The sequence below is a fragment of the Thermobia domestica genome, chromosome 3 (genome assembly GCF_964235325.1).
Source record: "Thermobia domestica chromosome 3, izTheDome1.hap1.1, whole genome shotgun sequence".
Taxonomy (NCBI): Eukaryota; Metazoa; Arthropoda; class Insecta; order Zygentoma; family Lepismatidae; genus Thermobia; species Thermobia domestica.
This window is the reverse complement of record NC_137456.1, coordinates 71,136,617-71,152,917: the sequence shown is the minus strand read 5'-3', so window position 1 is coordinate 71,152,917 and position 16,301 is coordinate 71,136,617. Positions and strand designations below refer to the sequence as shown.

Genomic DNA, 16,301 nt, shown 5'->3' with positions numbered 1-16,301 from the left:
ATTGAGTTCCAAACCAATGTTGATAACAGATTCTGCAGGGCACAAGTAATGACGATAATGAAGTAGATGACAATACTGGCGGCAATGTTGCCAAATGTGACAGAGCATCTATGACAATGTGATCCACCAGCGGAGTAAAGTATGCATTATATCAGGATCGAGAAGGGCAAACTGTGGTCAGTCAAATTAGAAGTCAAATCTTATACTTACTAATGAAATTACTATTCAAATATTATAGTTTAAACGTATGCTGCTAAAATTATTCGAACATTTATTTGTTATCGGAATAATTTTCGAACAGTAATTCATTATTATAATAAAGATTCGAACAATGATTCATTATTTAATTGATTTTCGAACATGATTAGTTACTCAAATAATTCTCGAACAATGATTCGTTGTTTGATTAATTTTCGAACAGTGACTCGTTATTCTAAAAGTATTCAAAGAATGATTCTTTATTTGATTAATAATCAATGATTAGTTATTTTAATAATTCTACAACAATAATTCATTTTTTATTAATTCTCGAACAATATTTATTTATTCCAGTGATTTTCGAAAAATGAATCGCTATTTGAATAACTATTAAAACAACTGTTCATTCTTTGAGTGTTCGAATAACAAACATCATACAAATATTCAATCACAGAATTAGTCAATTTTTAACACCTCTTGTTTGAATTAGTATCACAGAAATAAAACGAAACATTGGATACACAAATATAACTTTTATCTGACAAAATTTGAGCTAAATCTATTGCTTTCCGTAGTTTCATTTCCATATATTTATAAAATATTTGTTCTTACTGACTGCTTGTTTTATTACCAACTTAAAAATTATACTTTTAATCATAGTTCGAATAGCTAAAAGCACAGCCATTCCAGAAAAAGCTTGTATTAGCCAATTATAAGCAATAAATCTATATTGTATTAGTTACAAGTATCCTTTGAGAATCAATTAACACCAACTTATTTTGACTTATATTTTTCAGGTGGTTATGCCAAATTTAATGGCCTGAAAACCTATAATAAAAATCTGAAAACCCTGTTGGCAATTGGTGGTTGGAACGAAGGCTCTGCTCGATTCTCTCCTCTGGTGGCTGACCCCGACAGGAGAGCAGAGTTTGTCAAAAATGTTATAAGATTCCTTCGCCAGTATCAGTTCGATGGACTGGATCTCGACTGGGAGTATCCCGCCTTCAGAGACGGAGGGAAAGCTTACGACAGAGAAAATTATGTTCTTCTGGTTCAGGTAAAATTACCTTTAGTTTATTTAATCAAAGCTTTTAATCTTTCTTTAATCCAGTCTTGTAAACCTGTTGTTGTAACCACTCTTACATCTTTATACTATGATATCATTTTTTAATGTTAATTAGTTAGTTCCATGCTGCATTTCTGTTTGTGAGTATATTTACGCATAATTTCGATATATGTGCATCGATTGTGATTTTTTTAAAAAAATGTATACGTTCTCGGTCCCGTATAAATTTCTTTGGGATTTGATGTAAGCTAGATCATGAATACCTACGCTAACTTGGTTTTCGTAACGTGTTGATTCATATAGGAATCATTATTATATTTTTCTTAAAAAAATGAAATTTTAATGATTTGATTTGAATGATTTCTTCTTTAAGTCTGTTTAAATACCTCTTGCTTTATCAAAATGAATTTGCATTTTATATATAAACTAGTATCAATTACCCGCTTCGGTGGATTAAATTAAGAAAAAATAGAAATATGTTCCGTTAGTCAGTGACTTTGTACTATTACTAAAACGCCCTCTAATATCGGTCAATTTCAATCATATATATATCTATATCTATATCTATATCTATCTATCTATCTATCTATCTATATCTATATATCTATATCTATATCTATATCTATATCTATATCTATATATATATATATATCTATATCTATATATCTATATCTATATCTATATATATATATATATATATATATATATATATATATAAACCTTCCCCCAAGTTAACGGAGCTGAATTTGGTCGTAAACAAGATCGGAAGTGTCACTGTTCAACTCAACGACCCAAAAACTATGAATTTTATACTAATATTGGTCATTTTCGATTATTTTTATATATCTCCTTCTCCCTTTCCTCAAGCTGCAGGGCTGAATTTGGGTTTAAACAGCATCGGAAATGTTATTGTTTACCTCAGCAACCCCGAAAACTATGGATTCGACACAAATGTCGGTCTCATTTTCCATATTTTTAAATGCTCTCCCCTTCTCTTTCCATCAGTTGTTCCGTCAAAGTGATACAATAAAAGCCATTCCAGATCCGAAGCTCATCTATGTTGAAAATTTGATTGAGATCAGTCGGGCAGTTCAAGAGTTATTAAGTCATAAGCACAGTCACTTTCATTTGTGTATATATTGATTTTTATATATCTCCCCCTCCTCCTCCTCCTTTAGTTACACTCTCAAAATGAATAGATAAAAACACTCCCAAGCCCAAACCACATCAATGTTGAAAATTTGATCGAGTTCGGTCAGGTAGTTCAAGGGATTAAGAATCACAAATATAGTTACTTTCAATTTTATAATATAGATAATATTACATAAATAACATTTGTTTATTAAATATTAAAATTATATAGAATTTAATTTCGTTTTTATGAAGTTAGAAACATTTAAATAGATCTGAAGCAAGAAATCAGTAGGTTTACATTGAAATCTCTAAAGGGCCGCGGTGGCTCAGTGGTAGAGCGTTCACCTCTGGTGCTTGGGGTTCCGGGTTCGATCCCAGCCCCCGCCAAGTAAACTTTGTGGTGGACAAACACCGTATGCGTGGGTTTTCTCGGGGTTCTCCCGTTTCCTCCCACTTTCTTCATTCCACCATTTCATTCATTACTCATCATCACCGTCTCCTTTAACCTAACCGGCATAACCGTGGGACGTAAAACTCAAAGATTTCATTTTTTTTGAAATCTCAAAAGATATCTGATAAATCAACGGAACAAAGATGGCACAGGTATTCAACATCCTTAAAAAGAAAGTTTCTTATCTATATGTAGAGCAGGAAGGACTTAATATCTATGATTTTAAGAGTTGTTCGCAAAAGCTAAAACTTGTTTCCATCGCAACAAGTGAGCCTTAAAACTTTATTTGAACTATACTTTGTCCTTGGCATATATTGATGATATAAATAAAAGACCTGAGTTGAATATTCTTCCAATAACAGGAAAGAATGATATCACCTAATTTACATCAAACAACTTGTGAAGTCTTTACCGAAGGCGAAGTCAAAAAAGATATATATGAAGCAGAAAGTTTGTAAATACGACACCAAACAAAAGACAATTAATCAATAATATCAATATAAATAACGATACAACTAATTAAAAATTAACAATAATAATACGCAAACAAATTTAACAAAAATTTGCACTCCTGGCAATACTGCACATTTAGATATTCTTATACAACGCAAAAAGAAAGTGAAGAAAATTATGGACAGGTTGTGACTCACCCTATAATCACTTCACATCACTAGCAGACCCATAATAATAATAATAATAATAATAATAATAATAATAATAATAATAATAATAATAATAATAATAATAATAAAGTTTTCTAGGCTTTCTTTTAGCAAGTCTTCTTCTTAGCAAATGAGAAAGACATCAAAATCTAAATTAAGGTTGTAGATAACTAGCGCCATATTTGTACTCCATTTGAAGGAATATATCAAATTTTACCATTTTCTTCCTCTCTCCCTTTTGGTTTGAGATATCAAGTTGCTGTAAACAGCATTATAATCTTCACGTCTATTAAGAAACATGTACGTAATTCGATGTAATACTTGTTTATAAACTTTTTCGAAACAAAGTCCTAACAAAAAAAAAAAAAAAGTCAAATTTTCAATTCCTTGTAACTCCGTTTCTACTAGTTCGGTATGTATGAGACCGTAGTATTCGACTTAATGCACTTTGAATGTGTACTACCCCGTTCATCTTAACTGCGTTATTTATTTTGTAGATCCCTCCAACATTTGGTTCTTTTTCAATGTTTGTGATACTGAAGTGTCCTTAGACTGCATTGCGTATTTTGTTTTTACATGAAAATTTGAAATATATACGTAATAACCTGCCATTTTCAAAGATACAACTTCCTGTTAGGTTGACAACACTGTTAAACTTGTGGTATCACAGAGTATGCCAAACAATGTCACTCTGCCAATGTTTGCATGGTGTAAACTTCAGCTTTATTTTTATTTTTATTTATTTTTTTTTCGTACGTTCAAACGTTTGATCCGGTGCATCAAGATAAATTGTCCATCCTGTATATTCACTGATTGTATTTCTATATTTTATTTTCATTTTCCTTACTTTGTAAAGATAAAATAGCTGAAACATGAATTTAATATTGTACAAAACAATTTATATTGTACTTAAATTATTTTATATAAAGGTTATATTCATAATTCTGCTTTTTTATTTTTACAAATTAAGAGAAACCAAAATATTAAGATACAAACAACGAAATCAAAAACGTTCTCAGCATCTTCTTTAAAAGATGTAAATAAATCAAAGATAAAGAAGAACATACGAAGTTTATATAGCTATTTACTGTGTACAAAATGTTATTAAATAATCTAATAGCTTATTGAGAACATTTTGTAGCCTATAAATTTCACATTGTAGTCTATGACGTATAGTATTGGAATACTTATATTTCTGCATTAAATGAAAAGTCTACGTAGCAATTTAGTTCATTTAATAGCATTTCTTAAACTAAAATATATTTACGGTGCAAAATTATTATATTTTAATTGTTAATGGGTTTATTTATTTTATTTATTTATTTTTTTTTTATTTTATTTTTTTTTTTTTTACAAACCATAGTGAAGAACCTACAAATGTCATTTCATTTTAATGAAAGTAGAAAATCTTTAAGTGGATTGAAAAATCAAATGTGGAATAGATATTGTCGGTTATGGAAAGATACAAACGTAACATTTTATTAAGAATCAATGAATGCCATTGCTGAAAATTAACAATTAAAAAGTAATGTTGTAAAGATAGACAGGTATGCAACTACACCCTCCATTCCAAAAGAAACCGAACGTTTAAAAAAAAACAAAAAAAGCAATGTACATTTTGGAACAAATCATTTTTATTAATCAATGTATTTCCCTTCTGCATCGATACACATATTTGCACGCTCCAACAAGTTGTCAAACGACTTCTCCATGTACTTTATTGGAATGGTCTTTAGGACGGCGGTCGTCGCCTTCTCAATGGCATCAATCGATGCGTGCCACTTTCCTTTCATCGCCAAATGCAGTTTCGGGAACAGATAGAGATCGCACGGAGCGAGATCTGGTGAATAGGGCGGATGATGCAACCGAATAATGTGATTTTTGACCAAAAATTCAGTTACAAGTCGCGAACGATGTGATGGTGCATTATCGTCCAAAAGAGTCCAACTGCCGATTTCGCGATATTCGGGCCGAATACGACGAATTCTTGCCAGCAAACGCTTCATGACGCCCAAGTAAAACTCTCCAGTGACTGTCTGGCCGGGCTGAACAAATTCTTTGTGGATAATTCCTTTTGAATCGTAAAAACAAATCAGCATCACCTTAACTTTTGACTTCACCAAGCGACTTTTTTTGGGTGTTCCTTCATCCGGCGCTCTCCATTCAGCACTTTGCCGCTTTGTTTCGGGCTCATATTCAAAACACCACGACGTCTCGTCACCAGTTACAATCGATTTCAAGACGTTTCGATCCTGCCGAGCACTTTTAACGATGTCTTTGCAATGCGCAGTTCGATCAACTTTTTGGTCTTCGGTGAGTTTGTGTGGTACAAACCGCGGATTAACCTTCTTAAGGCCCAAAACTTCGGTCAAAATGCGGTATGCGGTTGTTTGAGGAATGCCTAATTCCATTTCAATAACTTTCACCGACGATTTTTTGTTATGTTTGATGAATTCACGCACTTTTTCGATGTTTTCTTCCGATAATCCGGTTCTGGGACGGCCTGATCTTTCGTCATCATCCAGCGTCTCTCTACCCGATTTGAATCGCCTGAACCACTCGTAAACTTGCGTACGGGATAGACACTCATCACCATATGCATTTTGTAGCATTTGGTGCGTTTCACTAAAAGTTTTACCCAGTTTAACACAAAACTCAATTGCAGCTCGTTGTTTGAAACTCATTTTCCGACCGATGTACACAACACACTGACAGTTGAAACGCAATAACTTTGTTGCCGTGCATCCAAATGTCATGACATTTATACCAGTTGTCAATGAGGGACTATGCCATCTACCGGTAAAATATTACAACAGATGGCACTAGTGGTACTGTTTGTTTTCAAAAGTTCGGTTTCTTTTGGAATGGAGGGTGTATACCAGAAGAGATTTCTTGTCGCAATATGGTCCCGATTCTATTCCCTGCGGGAGTTCATGTGGTTCGAATCCCATGTTAAGCTGTAGGTCCACGTTTCATGTAGCCTCACTATTGAAAAGGACGCTAAATTCAAATCATATCAAATCAAAACCGATTACACTGGAGAATTGATTATATTTTTAAGAATTCATGGTCGAGAGTCTCAATTCTCTTGATGTTGTCGCCTATGCTTCTTTGTTGTATGAGACGAAACGTTGATTATGCTTTTAAGAATTAAAAAAAAAAAAAAAGTATATAACCTCACTTCTATGACTATCATTTTGTGGAAGCTTAAGGGTCTCGATAGCTTGTGTATCTGATGGTGCTCAAATGAGAACTTATGTTTGACATTAAACATTCTGCAACACTTACTGTTTAAGCAGATAAAATACGAGGTTCTTGAATATTCTGCAAATGAAGTACTATGTGTTTCACCGCTAGAAGACAAACAAGATTAGACTGATATGTTACTTAAGAGTGTATTTTTGTTACAGTAAATCAATAAATAAAGCCCAGCAGAATGAACGCTAACAGTTATTATTTGAAATGAACTATATGCTTTTTTAGCGTTACAAAAATTCATTTTCTCAATTTTCTCCTAAATTGCGCCTGAGAATTTACATTCAAGTATCTCATTTCTTTTTCAGCAAGATGTGATCTGTCTCGATATGTCTTATCTTTAGACAATATAATACTTAAACAAAAGTTAAAAGGTATTAACATTTTAGGCTATATCCTATTGATCGCTCTGTGTATTGTCATCTTGCTAGTCATAATGAGAAGAATGATGAGGGTACAGTCAGTATCAGTTTTTTCATTCTTCGTAGCAGTGCATGAAGGTTTCTACTGGAATACCTTTCAGACCGCCGGTTAAACCCTTCTGAATATTATCCAAAGTACCAAAATTGAGTCCAAAGAGGTTTCTGAGAAAAGAGAATAACAAGAAATCATAGCGACCGAAAGCCGGCGAATAGGGGAGCTCAGGAACCACAGGAATGCTTATTTTCTGCCAAAAATTCATTGCTTCAGACTGTCGTGTGCCATTGTTCTTTGGAACCATCTTCTCATGTCCAAATTCTGTCTTAAAATTTGATGGACAATTAAATAAGTTCAAATTTAACACTCTCTTGATCATTCTTATCGTCAATCGACGATCTGACCACACAAGAGACTCTATTCTTTCCATGTCATTCATTTCTGACTTTGAAGGTCTTCCCACAATATGTTCGTCTTCATTATTTTCGGCCTTGTAGAAAAGATTTTTACCATCTGAACACTTGTAATCTGGATAGAGGATGTTCTCCATAAGCTCTTTGTAACTTTTCGTAAGTCACAGTAGCGGACTCGCCAAGCTTTACACAAAATTTGATAGCAGAATATTGTTAAAACTCCATTGCCGGTCCAATTTTGTAACGGAACTCACAAATATAACTTCACTTCAAATGCTGTCAATAATCGTATAGCAACTGGAGCAAGTTCAAACTTGTACTGGGCCAAGGGTAATCGTTAACTCAACTGCTGTTGGAAAGTGGAGGCAGCAAAGTTGTTCGATCATGTACAGTGTTACCAGTCTCATTACATTTCTAATGCACCTCGTTTTATTTTGTTCTGCTCAGTGAGATCTGTCAATTGTTATATGTTCCATCTTTGAATTTTTCGTGAAACACTAATAATGTTGTAAAATTTATGCACTTATAAACATATTTCCATACACACACACATTGCATTTCTTGTACAGTTCTTAACTGGATTGTCTTCCGTTTTAGGAACTTCGCGAAGAGTTTGACAGAGAGAGCAGTAAAACAGGGAGACCAAGACTCCTCTTGACTATGGCTGTACCAGCCGGTGTCGAATACATTGACAAAGGATATGATATTCCAAAATTAAACAAGTAAGTATAAAACTTAATTCAATATCCTTTTCGTTTTCTACTTCAGAATTTCATACTTCATTATCATTGAATATTATCGAGACATACATATATTTGAATTATTATTTCATTTCAATTTAATATTGTTCAAATCAATTATTCTTTTTTTAAATTTAAAGTTTCAACTTAATTCTATTTAATCCAAATTTATTTGAAACTAAAAATTTCGGTTTTAGGCATGCAAAATACATAGCAAATAAATCTTCTAACATTCTATTTGAAATAAGCACAACATTTGTTGGTATTGATGGGTGCAATGGAATTATGGGAACAATATTATTTTAAGCAAATGCTCTTTTACTTGCATAAACAGAAACATAATGTGGGGAATTTGCAAAACTTGCTTATTGTTATTGACTGAAAGTTATACAATGTTCGCTATTTGTTCTTCATCCAGGTCCGAACTGGCCAGGGCAGGAGGGCAAGAAATTCTGCCAGGGCCCTCTCTAAACGTTTATTTATTTATTTATTTATTGAACAAATTCCCAGATACAGGATAACTTTGCATTTTACTAACAGGAAATGTTAACATGCAGGAAAAAAAGAAAAAAACAAGACCAAAAAACAAAAAAGTATTAACAAATAGTGCAAAAGTAATATTATTTCGGCAAACTCATTTAATTTGTTAAATGATTATAACAGCTCGGTATTCTTAAAAAAGAAACCTGTATTATACAATTCTGTTTGGGGCCTATTTCTTTTCTAGTAAGAATATATTTTAACAATATGAAGAATCGAGCCCCAGCATCATATTGTTTAAGTGTGTATTGCAGCCACATGAATGCCGAAATGAGACTGACTTTTATAAAGTCATGTTGGGGCCCTCTGTTAATCGTTTGACAAGTTATTTTAACACCATAAAGAAACAAAACAGGTCCCCACCCTGGGGCCCCATTACCACGCGTAAATGAAGCTGACAGCTTTATGAAGAAAAGCCACCCCCCATCGCAAAGGTTTTACAATACTCTGTAAATTAGTATACTTTGTGAGACTCGTACATGCCACATGGAAAAGGAAGATTGGGCCCTCCAATTGAGGCTCCTGCCGGGGCTCTATATCTTCCAGTCCGAGACTGTCTTCATCGATTATATTCCTTTATTTATTACTATAGGAAAAAAATAAAACAATTTTAACACAAAATATTCATCTATATTCGTAAGCGAAGCACCATGAAAAAAGAAAATAATAACTTTCAGCATGTAAGATCTTCACAATTTCATTGCAAGATGTCAAGCAAATAATGTTTTCCTTTAGGTGCCAGTCCGAATATGTTTTCCACATTGTGGAAGTATCTGAAAGAAATATAAGTAATACCTGACCTAGACTTTGGCTGCATCCTGTTTGAAACAAAATCGCAAGTTTAACACTGCGGTTATATTCCTGTAGGTGAAGAAGGCGGAAGGTAAATAGAGAGGATCTTTCACTGAGAATACTGAGAATACCGTACCTCCACAAGATGATTTAACTACTGAACTAATCTGTGGAGAGAAGCCAAGCTATCGTTTATTAAAATATGTTTAGTAGCTATACATAGATGATAGAATAACTCACAGTACATAACCATTCGATTGTTGAGGTGGGTAAACAGGAAGTAGTATTTCAGTACTAACTATATGTATTATACGGAATTCGTATATAGTAATAAGCAACTTTTGAGTATTCGTGCAGCAAATAGATAAATGCGTCTGGCTTTGTGTGCGTGATCCCGAGTTCGCTCTCCAGTAGATAGAAATCCTTCTCCGTTGGTCTAGTGGCTAGAACGCGCACCTTTGGTGCATGTAATTCCGGCTTCCATTCCCGTGGTTGAGCGTTAAATATATCTCCACGTGTCACACAGCCTCAGTGCTGTAAAGGAAGGTTAACTTCAAACAATCAAAACAAACCCAGTGGAGGCAAAATTTTCGATGTTGATGCAGCTTCGTGAAGAATTGGAAAAGATACATACTTGCATTAAGAAAATGTCGACTTCCGGTATAGTAAAGTCAGAAATAATTCCGATATGATGATCACACATCATTCAATTAGTAATGTACTATTCGGCTATAGTCTTTCATTCACTGTAACGGAAGAAAGATTAGTAGTTTTTGAATACTGTACTCTATTTCCACATGCTCGTACGTATCTATAGAACTAATTTTCAGTCTTAATGAACAGAAACTCATACTCCATGTATGAATAATTTTTTAAAAAAATTTTCGTTATTTACAGAACTGTTTGTGTGATGTAATTTATATAAGTAATTTTTAATAATCAATTTTGTGATTAATGTATTTTATCCAATATAGAATATATTAGTATTTTATCACAGTTAATTCTGGAACATTTTAAAGAAAATTGTTTCTTTAGAAACTGTTCCTTTTCGGTATGTAATTAAAATCTTCCTATTTTATCTGTGCTTATCTAATCTATATATAACAATTTTTTAAAAAAAAATCTTTAATTGGCATTGTTTTGTAGGTATTTGGATTTTTTCAATATTCTTACTTATGATTACCATTCGGCGTTCGAACCATCAGTCAACCACCATAGCCCACTTCATTCCCTCGTCGAAGATAGTGAATACAACTTTGACGCACAGCTTAACGTGGTAAGTAACACGTTATTCATAGCATTTTAGACAAATAAGAATTGTGAACAACAGACCACCTTAAAATATTAACTTCAGGTTAGTGTAAAGGGACAAGTTTTGCAAATAGATGTCACTACAGTCTTCGTATCTCCCCCATGTATTTTTTATCTTTCAAGAAAATTTACAATTTCTTTTACAAAATTCAACCTAGAGACTTCAAATGTTTGGAGAAGGGACTTCATTACCTATTAAGGGGAACAACCCGTGCCGATTTTTTATTTAGAATTTTCTTCATTGTTGAAACTGTTCTATTGTTAAAGGTTTGGATATCCATTTCGACAATCAAGCCATTTCAACAATGAAGAAAATTTTAAATAAAAAAACGGCACGGATTATCACCTTAGATAGATTATGAAGTTCCTTTTCTAAACATTTGAAGTCTGTAGGTTGAAATTTGTAAGAGAAATTGTGAATTTTCTTGAAAGGTAAAAAATACATGGGAGAGATACGAAGACTGTAGTGCCATCTATCGGCAAAACTTATCCTTTTAAACCAACCTTAAGTCAAAACAAAATAACTTGAGTATGTTCTTAGGAACTAGTTCGGCCAATTTTATTGTATCTGATTTTCTTTTTAAAGGAAGAGCACTAGTTAAAAAAGAGCGATAGAAAGAATAATGAGAATACTTAAAATCTAATTAATAATTTATAAATTGTGAATAATATTATTCATTAATGTTGTTAACTAACGACATTGCTGAATATTATACAGTGTTCTTAGTTTGAGGAAAATTTCCCTAATCTAGGGAAATTCCATAGCGGGCTTTCCAATGCTTCTATATTTCCTACTTTTTCTATATACTTGCGTCTCTTCCTCTAAACTCTTATATTTCCTACATTTTAACGAAACCTCCTATATTTTTGTGGCATAGCTACTTCCACTTATGAAAGTAACATAAGGAAATAAGGTGTGGGTGATTGAAGGGCCTTTGTCTCCACAGTAGGGTGGTTGAATGGAGACTCTTCTGAGTTTCTTCCTTTCTTGCTTATTGTCTAAAGATAATTACACGAAATAATATACAGTTAGCGCAAAAAGTATTCATACACCTACAAAATGGAACTAAAAACAAACTAGTTCTGTCATAGTCATTAAAAAGTTCTATGGAGTAACATAGAAATGATAGGATCTTGCAAGTGATGAAATTATTCACATCTTGGAGACGTATACTTACAAACACTGATTTTTTTAAAAATGCAGATCCTTTTTACATTTTCCTTATGGTCATTGCTTAGTACTGGTGAGTTACGTACGAAAACACTAGAAAACTGGTATAAAATTTGGCAACGAGATAATCACCAATTTAGTTATATTTGGAGTAGAATATATGTTCATATAACAATTGGTGTAATTTCCATGTGATTTTTTATTATTTCTATCTATTGGATAATTGAAATGTTCCTTTTTCTCAGCTTCACGAAACTTCCTATATTTTTCGTCGTAATTTCCTATATTTTTTTCATTAGCATTGGAAACCCTACCATAGGTAAATATAGCAAAAAGGGATTTTTTCCGATAAAACTTCCCGAAAAAATCCAGGGATATTCTTGTGCAGACTAGTTGACCAATACAAATATATAAACTTTTCTTTGTTCTTCAGGAATGAACTAATACCATAACAATGTGTATGTGTGTGTGTGTCTCTTCAAAGTAACATAATTTGTACCTGCTCTTGGCTGAGTGTATTTATGTGTATTTTTGAAAAAAAAAAATTAAGGAAAAAGGAAAAGAAATATAAGTAAAAATACAAATGAACAAAACAAATGTGGTTGACACTTCCTTTAATATAGCTAAATTAATCTTATCACATAACTTTTACTATAGAAATTGGACACTTAATAGACTAGGGAAAATTCGTTAAAAAGGGAAAATTTTGTGTCAGTCGACGGAAATTTTCTTAAGGAAGCCTACGAACACGTCTATTATACTTTATGAATAATTATTCTTAGAAAAATCTGACGACAGATACTTGTATTACAAATTTACTTGGAAATATTTACCACTTTAATTTGATGTAAAATCAAATAAAATCCACGATTAACTAAAATTGTTTGCTGCTTCATTCTTCTGATAAATGTCCTGAGCCTATATAGTAACTTATTCTGATCAATTTGTAACTAAAGAAATGAAACTAAAATATCACAAACAATATTCTAAATTGAAAATGACTTTGATTAATGAATTTGGAATGTAGAATTCGAATATAATATTTGAATCGGTAACTTCGTAGTATTAATTCAGCATTATCTGTAAATGAGTTGTTATTTACAAGACATATTTACAAGACACTTTTTTTTTCCTTCGGGTGACCAGACAAAGACGTATGGCATTGTACATCAGGGTCAAAAAGAATGACAAGTTCAATCTACAATTTTTCTTTTATAATTATGATGGTAAATTGAGGTCAAAAAATATTTGTTCTAAGTGAGAGAACTTCTCAATAGGTAACAATCTCATAGCAATTACACGAATTAATTTAAGAAATCTTGCCTAACACGACATAATAGTTTGGGCGCATCGTCTATTGCCTTGAACAAGTTTCAATAGGCGTGCTAGTTGCAATAAAAAATCGAAAACTACGGGGAAAAAACCGTTGAATTATTGATAGTTAATTTGTTTGTTTGGTGTGAAGTTTGATGTCCTTCTTTATTAACTACAGGAAATTGGGATCTTATTTTAACATGAAATCCGAGTTTCATGAATTTCCACAGGGAGATACTCATATTATTACAATATATAGCAAACGGCATTCTAAAGTAATATATATATATATATATATATATATATATATATATATATATATATATATATATATATATATATATATATATATATTCAAAATTAAATATATAAGTATTTTATAGCATTATGTTTTTATTTTCTTGTTCTAAGGACTACACTGTCACTATTACATAAAGAAAGGAGCAGACAGAGAGAAATTAATTGTGGGAATCCCAACGTATGGAAGATCGTACACATTATTTAACCCAATTGCCACGGACATTGGATCACCAGCTGATGGCCCAGGAGAACAAGGAGAAGCAACTAGAGAAAAGGGATATCTTGCGTATTATGAGGTAAAGTTATCTTCTTATGTAACTATCTATCTGGTAGTGCTTGCATGAATTTTTAATTTTGTATAGAGAGACCCGTAGTTCATAGAATCTATGATAATGAAAATTATAGTAAGTGCAATTGTGTCCAATTCAAAACAAAAAGTGTAATTTATAAAAAGAAACGTGCGATTTCTTCGAACTATTATAAAATAATTAAAAGTCGGTAAGTACAGACATTATAGGTAATCTTGACATTGATAAACAAGTTATTTTAATTGTTTTTCGACTCCATCTAACATTCTTGCAAGATTAAGCCATTGCTTTTCTTCTTTTGTGGTTTAGAAATAATATAGAAATTGATTGCCATTAACTACATTATAAGCTAAAATTGAAGTTCATCAACGAATTTTGAGAAGTTCTAGTGAGCATAAATGCTGTATATATCTATAAAGATATGCTCTTAAGAAGAAGTAAAAAATGTTAGTATAGATTATCACTGTTTGCAATGTAGCAATTAAACATTAATTTTCAAGTAAACATAATCCAATGTAATGCATCTATACTCGTATAAAATCAATTACAATAAATTTAAATGTTCTGCCTTATTCTATTAAATGTGTAGCTTATTCGTTTCACCCAAGTTCTAGTCTAATGTCAATCAGTGCTTTATTAAAAGTAGAGAAGTATACAATAATATGTAAATATTACCTTTAGCATGACTTTATCATATAAATCTGTTCCTTGAATAATGTAAAAATGAAGACAAGTTATAATTGAATGTAATTCTGTTGAGTTTGAGTGAATAACTAAATTTACTAAACATTGGAGTCAGAGTCGCATTTGAAGTAAATACCCACAGTATTCTTTATTTCAGGCTATATGAAATACTTACAGGATGAAAGATTTAACAATATTTGTTAGATAACATTTAAGATATGAAATATTTTAATATGTTTTTCTTTGCATCTTGCTAAAATTTTCAGTTCCAAAACAAAATATTATTAACTTTTAAAATTTTACATTTTCTCTAAAGTAAATTGTAGGAGAAACATGATTTTTTTAGACGAACAACCTTTGGTAAATAATAATTTTCCTTATTTCTGAAATATGTACTTTTCCACCAATAAAATCCTTCATGTGCTTGATGAACTGTTCAACAGCGAACTTTAGAAGCAAAATAATAATAATAATAATAATAAAAAACTCTCGATTAATATTGTTTTCGAAAATATTTTTTTCACATGATAAAATGTGGCCAATTATAACAGCCTATTTGAATTTCTACCTGTTTTCGTTTTTTACTTTTTATTGTGTTATCACGTAACTTCCACTAAAATAACCTTGTAAATTTTAAGGTATTCATTTTTAGACATTTTACTTCAGTAATGTATTATTCCTAAAGAAGATATCCATAAATTATTTCACTATCTTTACTGCTGCTTATTATTGTAATCTTTCAGATTTGCGAAAGCGTTAGTAAAGGTAACTGGGAAAGTAATAAAGCCTAATGCTGAAGCTGTTGGTCCATATGCTTACAAAGGAAATCAGTGGGTTGGCTACGATGATGAAGAAATAGTCAGACATAAGGTAATATATTCCATCTTTGTGCTCAGAATTTCAAATTTCTTTAGAAATTGCAGACTTTTGACCAAGTTCTTTAAAAATTGTTTTAATATTACATGAGTTGTTTTATAATATAAAGAATTTATTGATAATTTCCGTTGTTGCAGTTTAGTAAAGAAAACTCGCGTACACTGTATATTATAGTACGCTTTCGTACACTGCAGTAGAAAGTGAATGAAGTAGATCTAGCTAAAGAAGCCACAAAACACTGAAATTTGTTACGAAATTCATGTATGTGTATAATGTAAATAATTATAAATGTACGTAATTAACCATAGCCCTACATGTGGGAAACACAATATGTTAATAATTGGTGGACTCACTAAGAACTATAATGTATAGTGATGCGGAAGAATCTAATGTCCTCTTAGGAAAGTCAAAACACGTTTTAACAACAAAGATGTTACTGGGCCAAAATAGTTGCTGGTTCGTTTATTAGACTTAGACACAATCTCATTCACTGAAATATGGGCAGCATTAAAGAGAGAAGTCTGGTGATCATAATGGTTTAAGTTGACGGATATAATTTTTAAAATGCATAGCATTACCTATACTGCACTTGAATTAATGTTATTTTGCTAAGATCATGTACTTTACGCCACTTAGGATAGATGACAAAACTGGTTGGATAATAGTCTG

General features: G+C 31.9%; 1 protein-coding gene across 1 annotated transcript in view; it reads left to right on the top strand.

Annotated features, from left to right (window-relative positions):
- Cht6 (Chitinase 6) overlaps positions 1-16,301 on the top strand; it is a 334,867-nt gene that overhangs the window by 269,006 nt on the left and 49,560 nt on the right. The window contains 7 exon segments of the mRNA XM_081751078.1: positions 996-1,255; positions 8,194-8,318; positions 10,815-10,944; positions 13,876-13,885; positions 13,888-14,060; positions 15,500-15,529; positions 15,531-15,644. Coding sequence (XP_081607204.1) covers positions 996-1,255; positions 8,194-8,318; positions 10,815-10,944; positions 13,876-13,885; positions 13,888-14,060; positions 15,500-15,529; positions 15,531-15,644 — 842 coding nt within the window.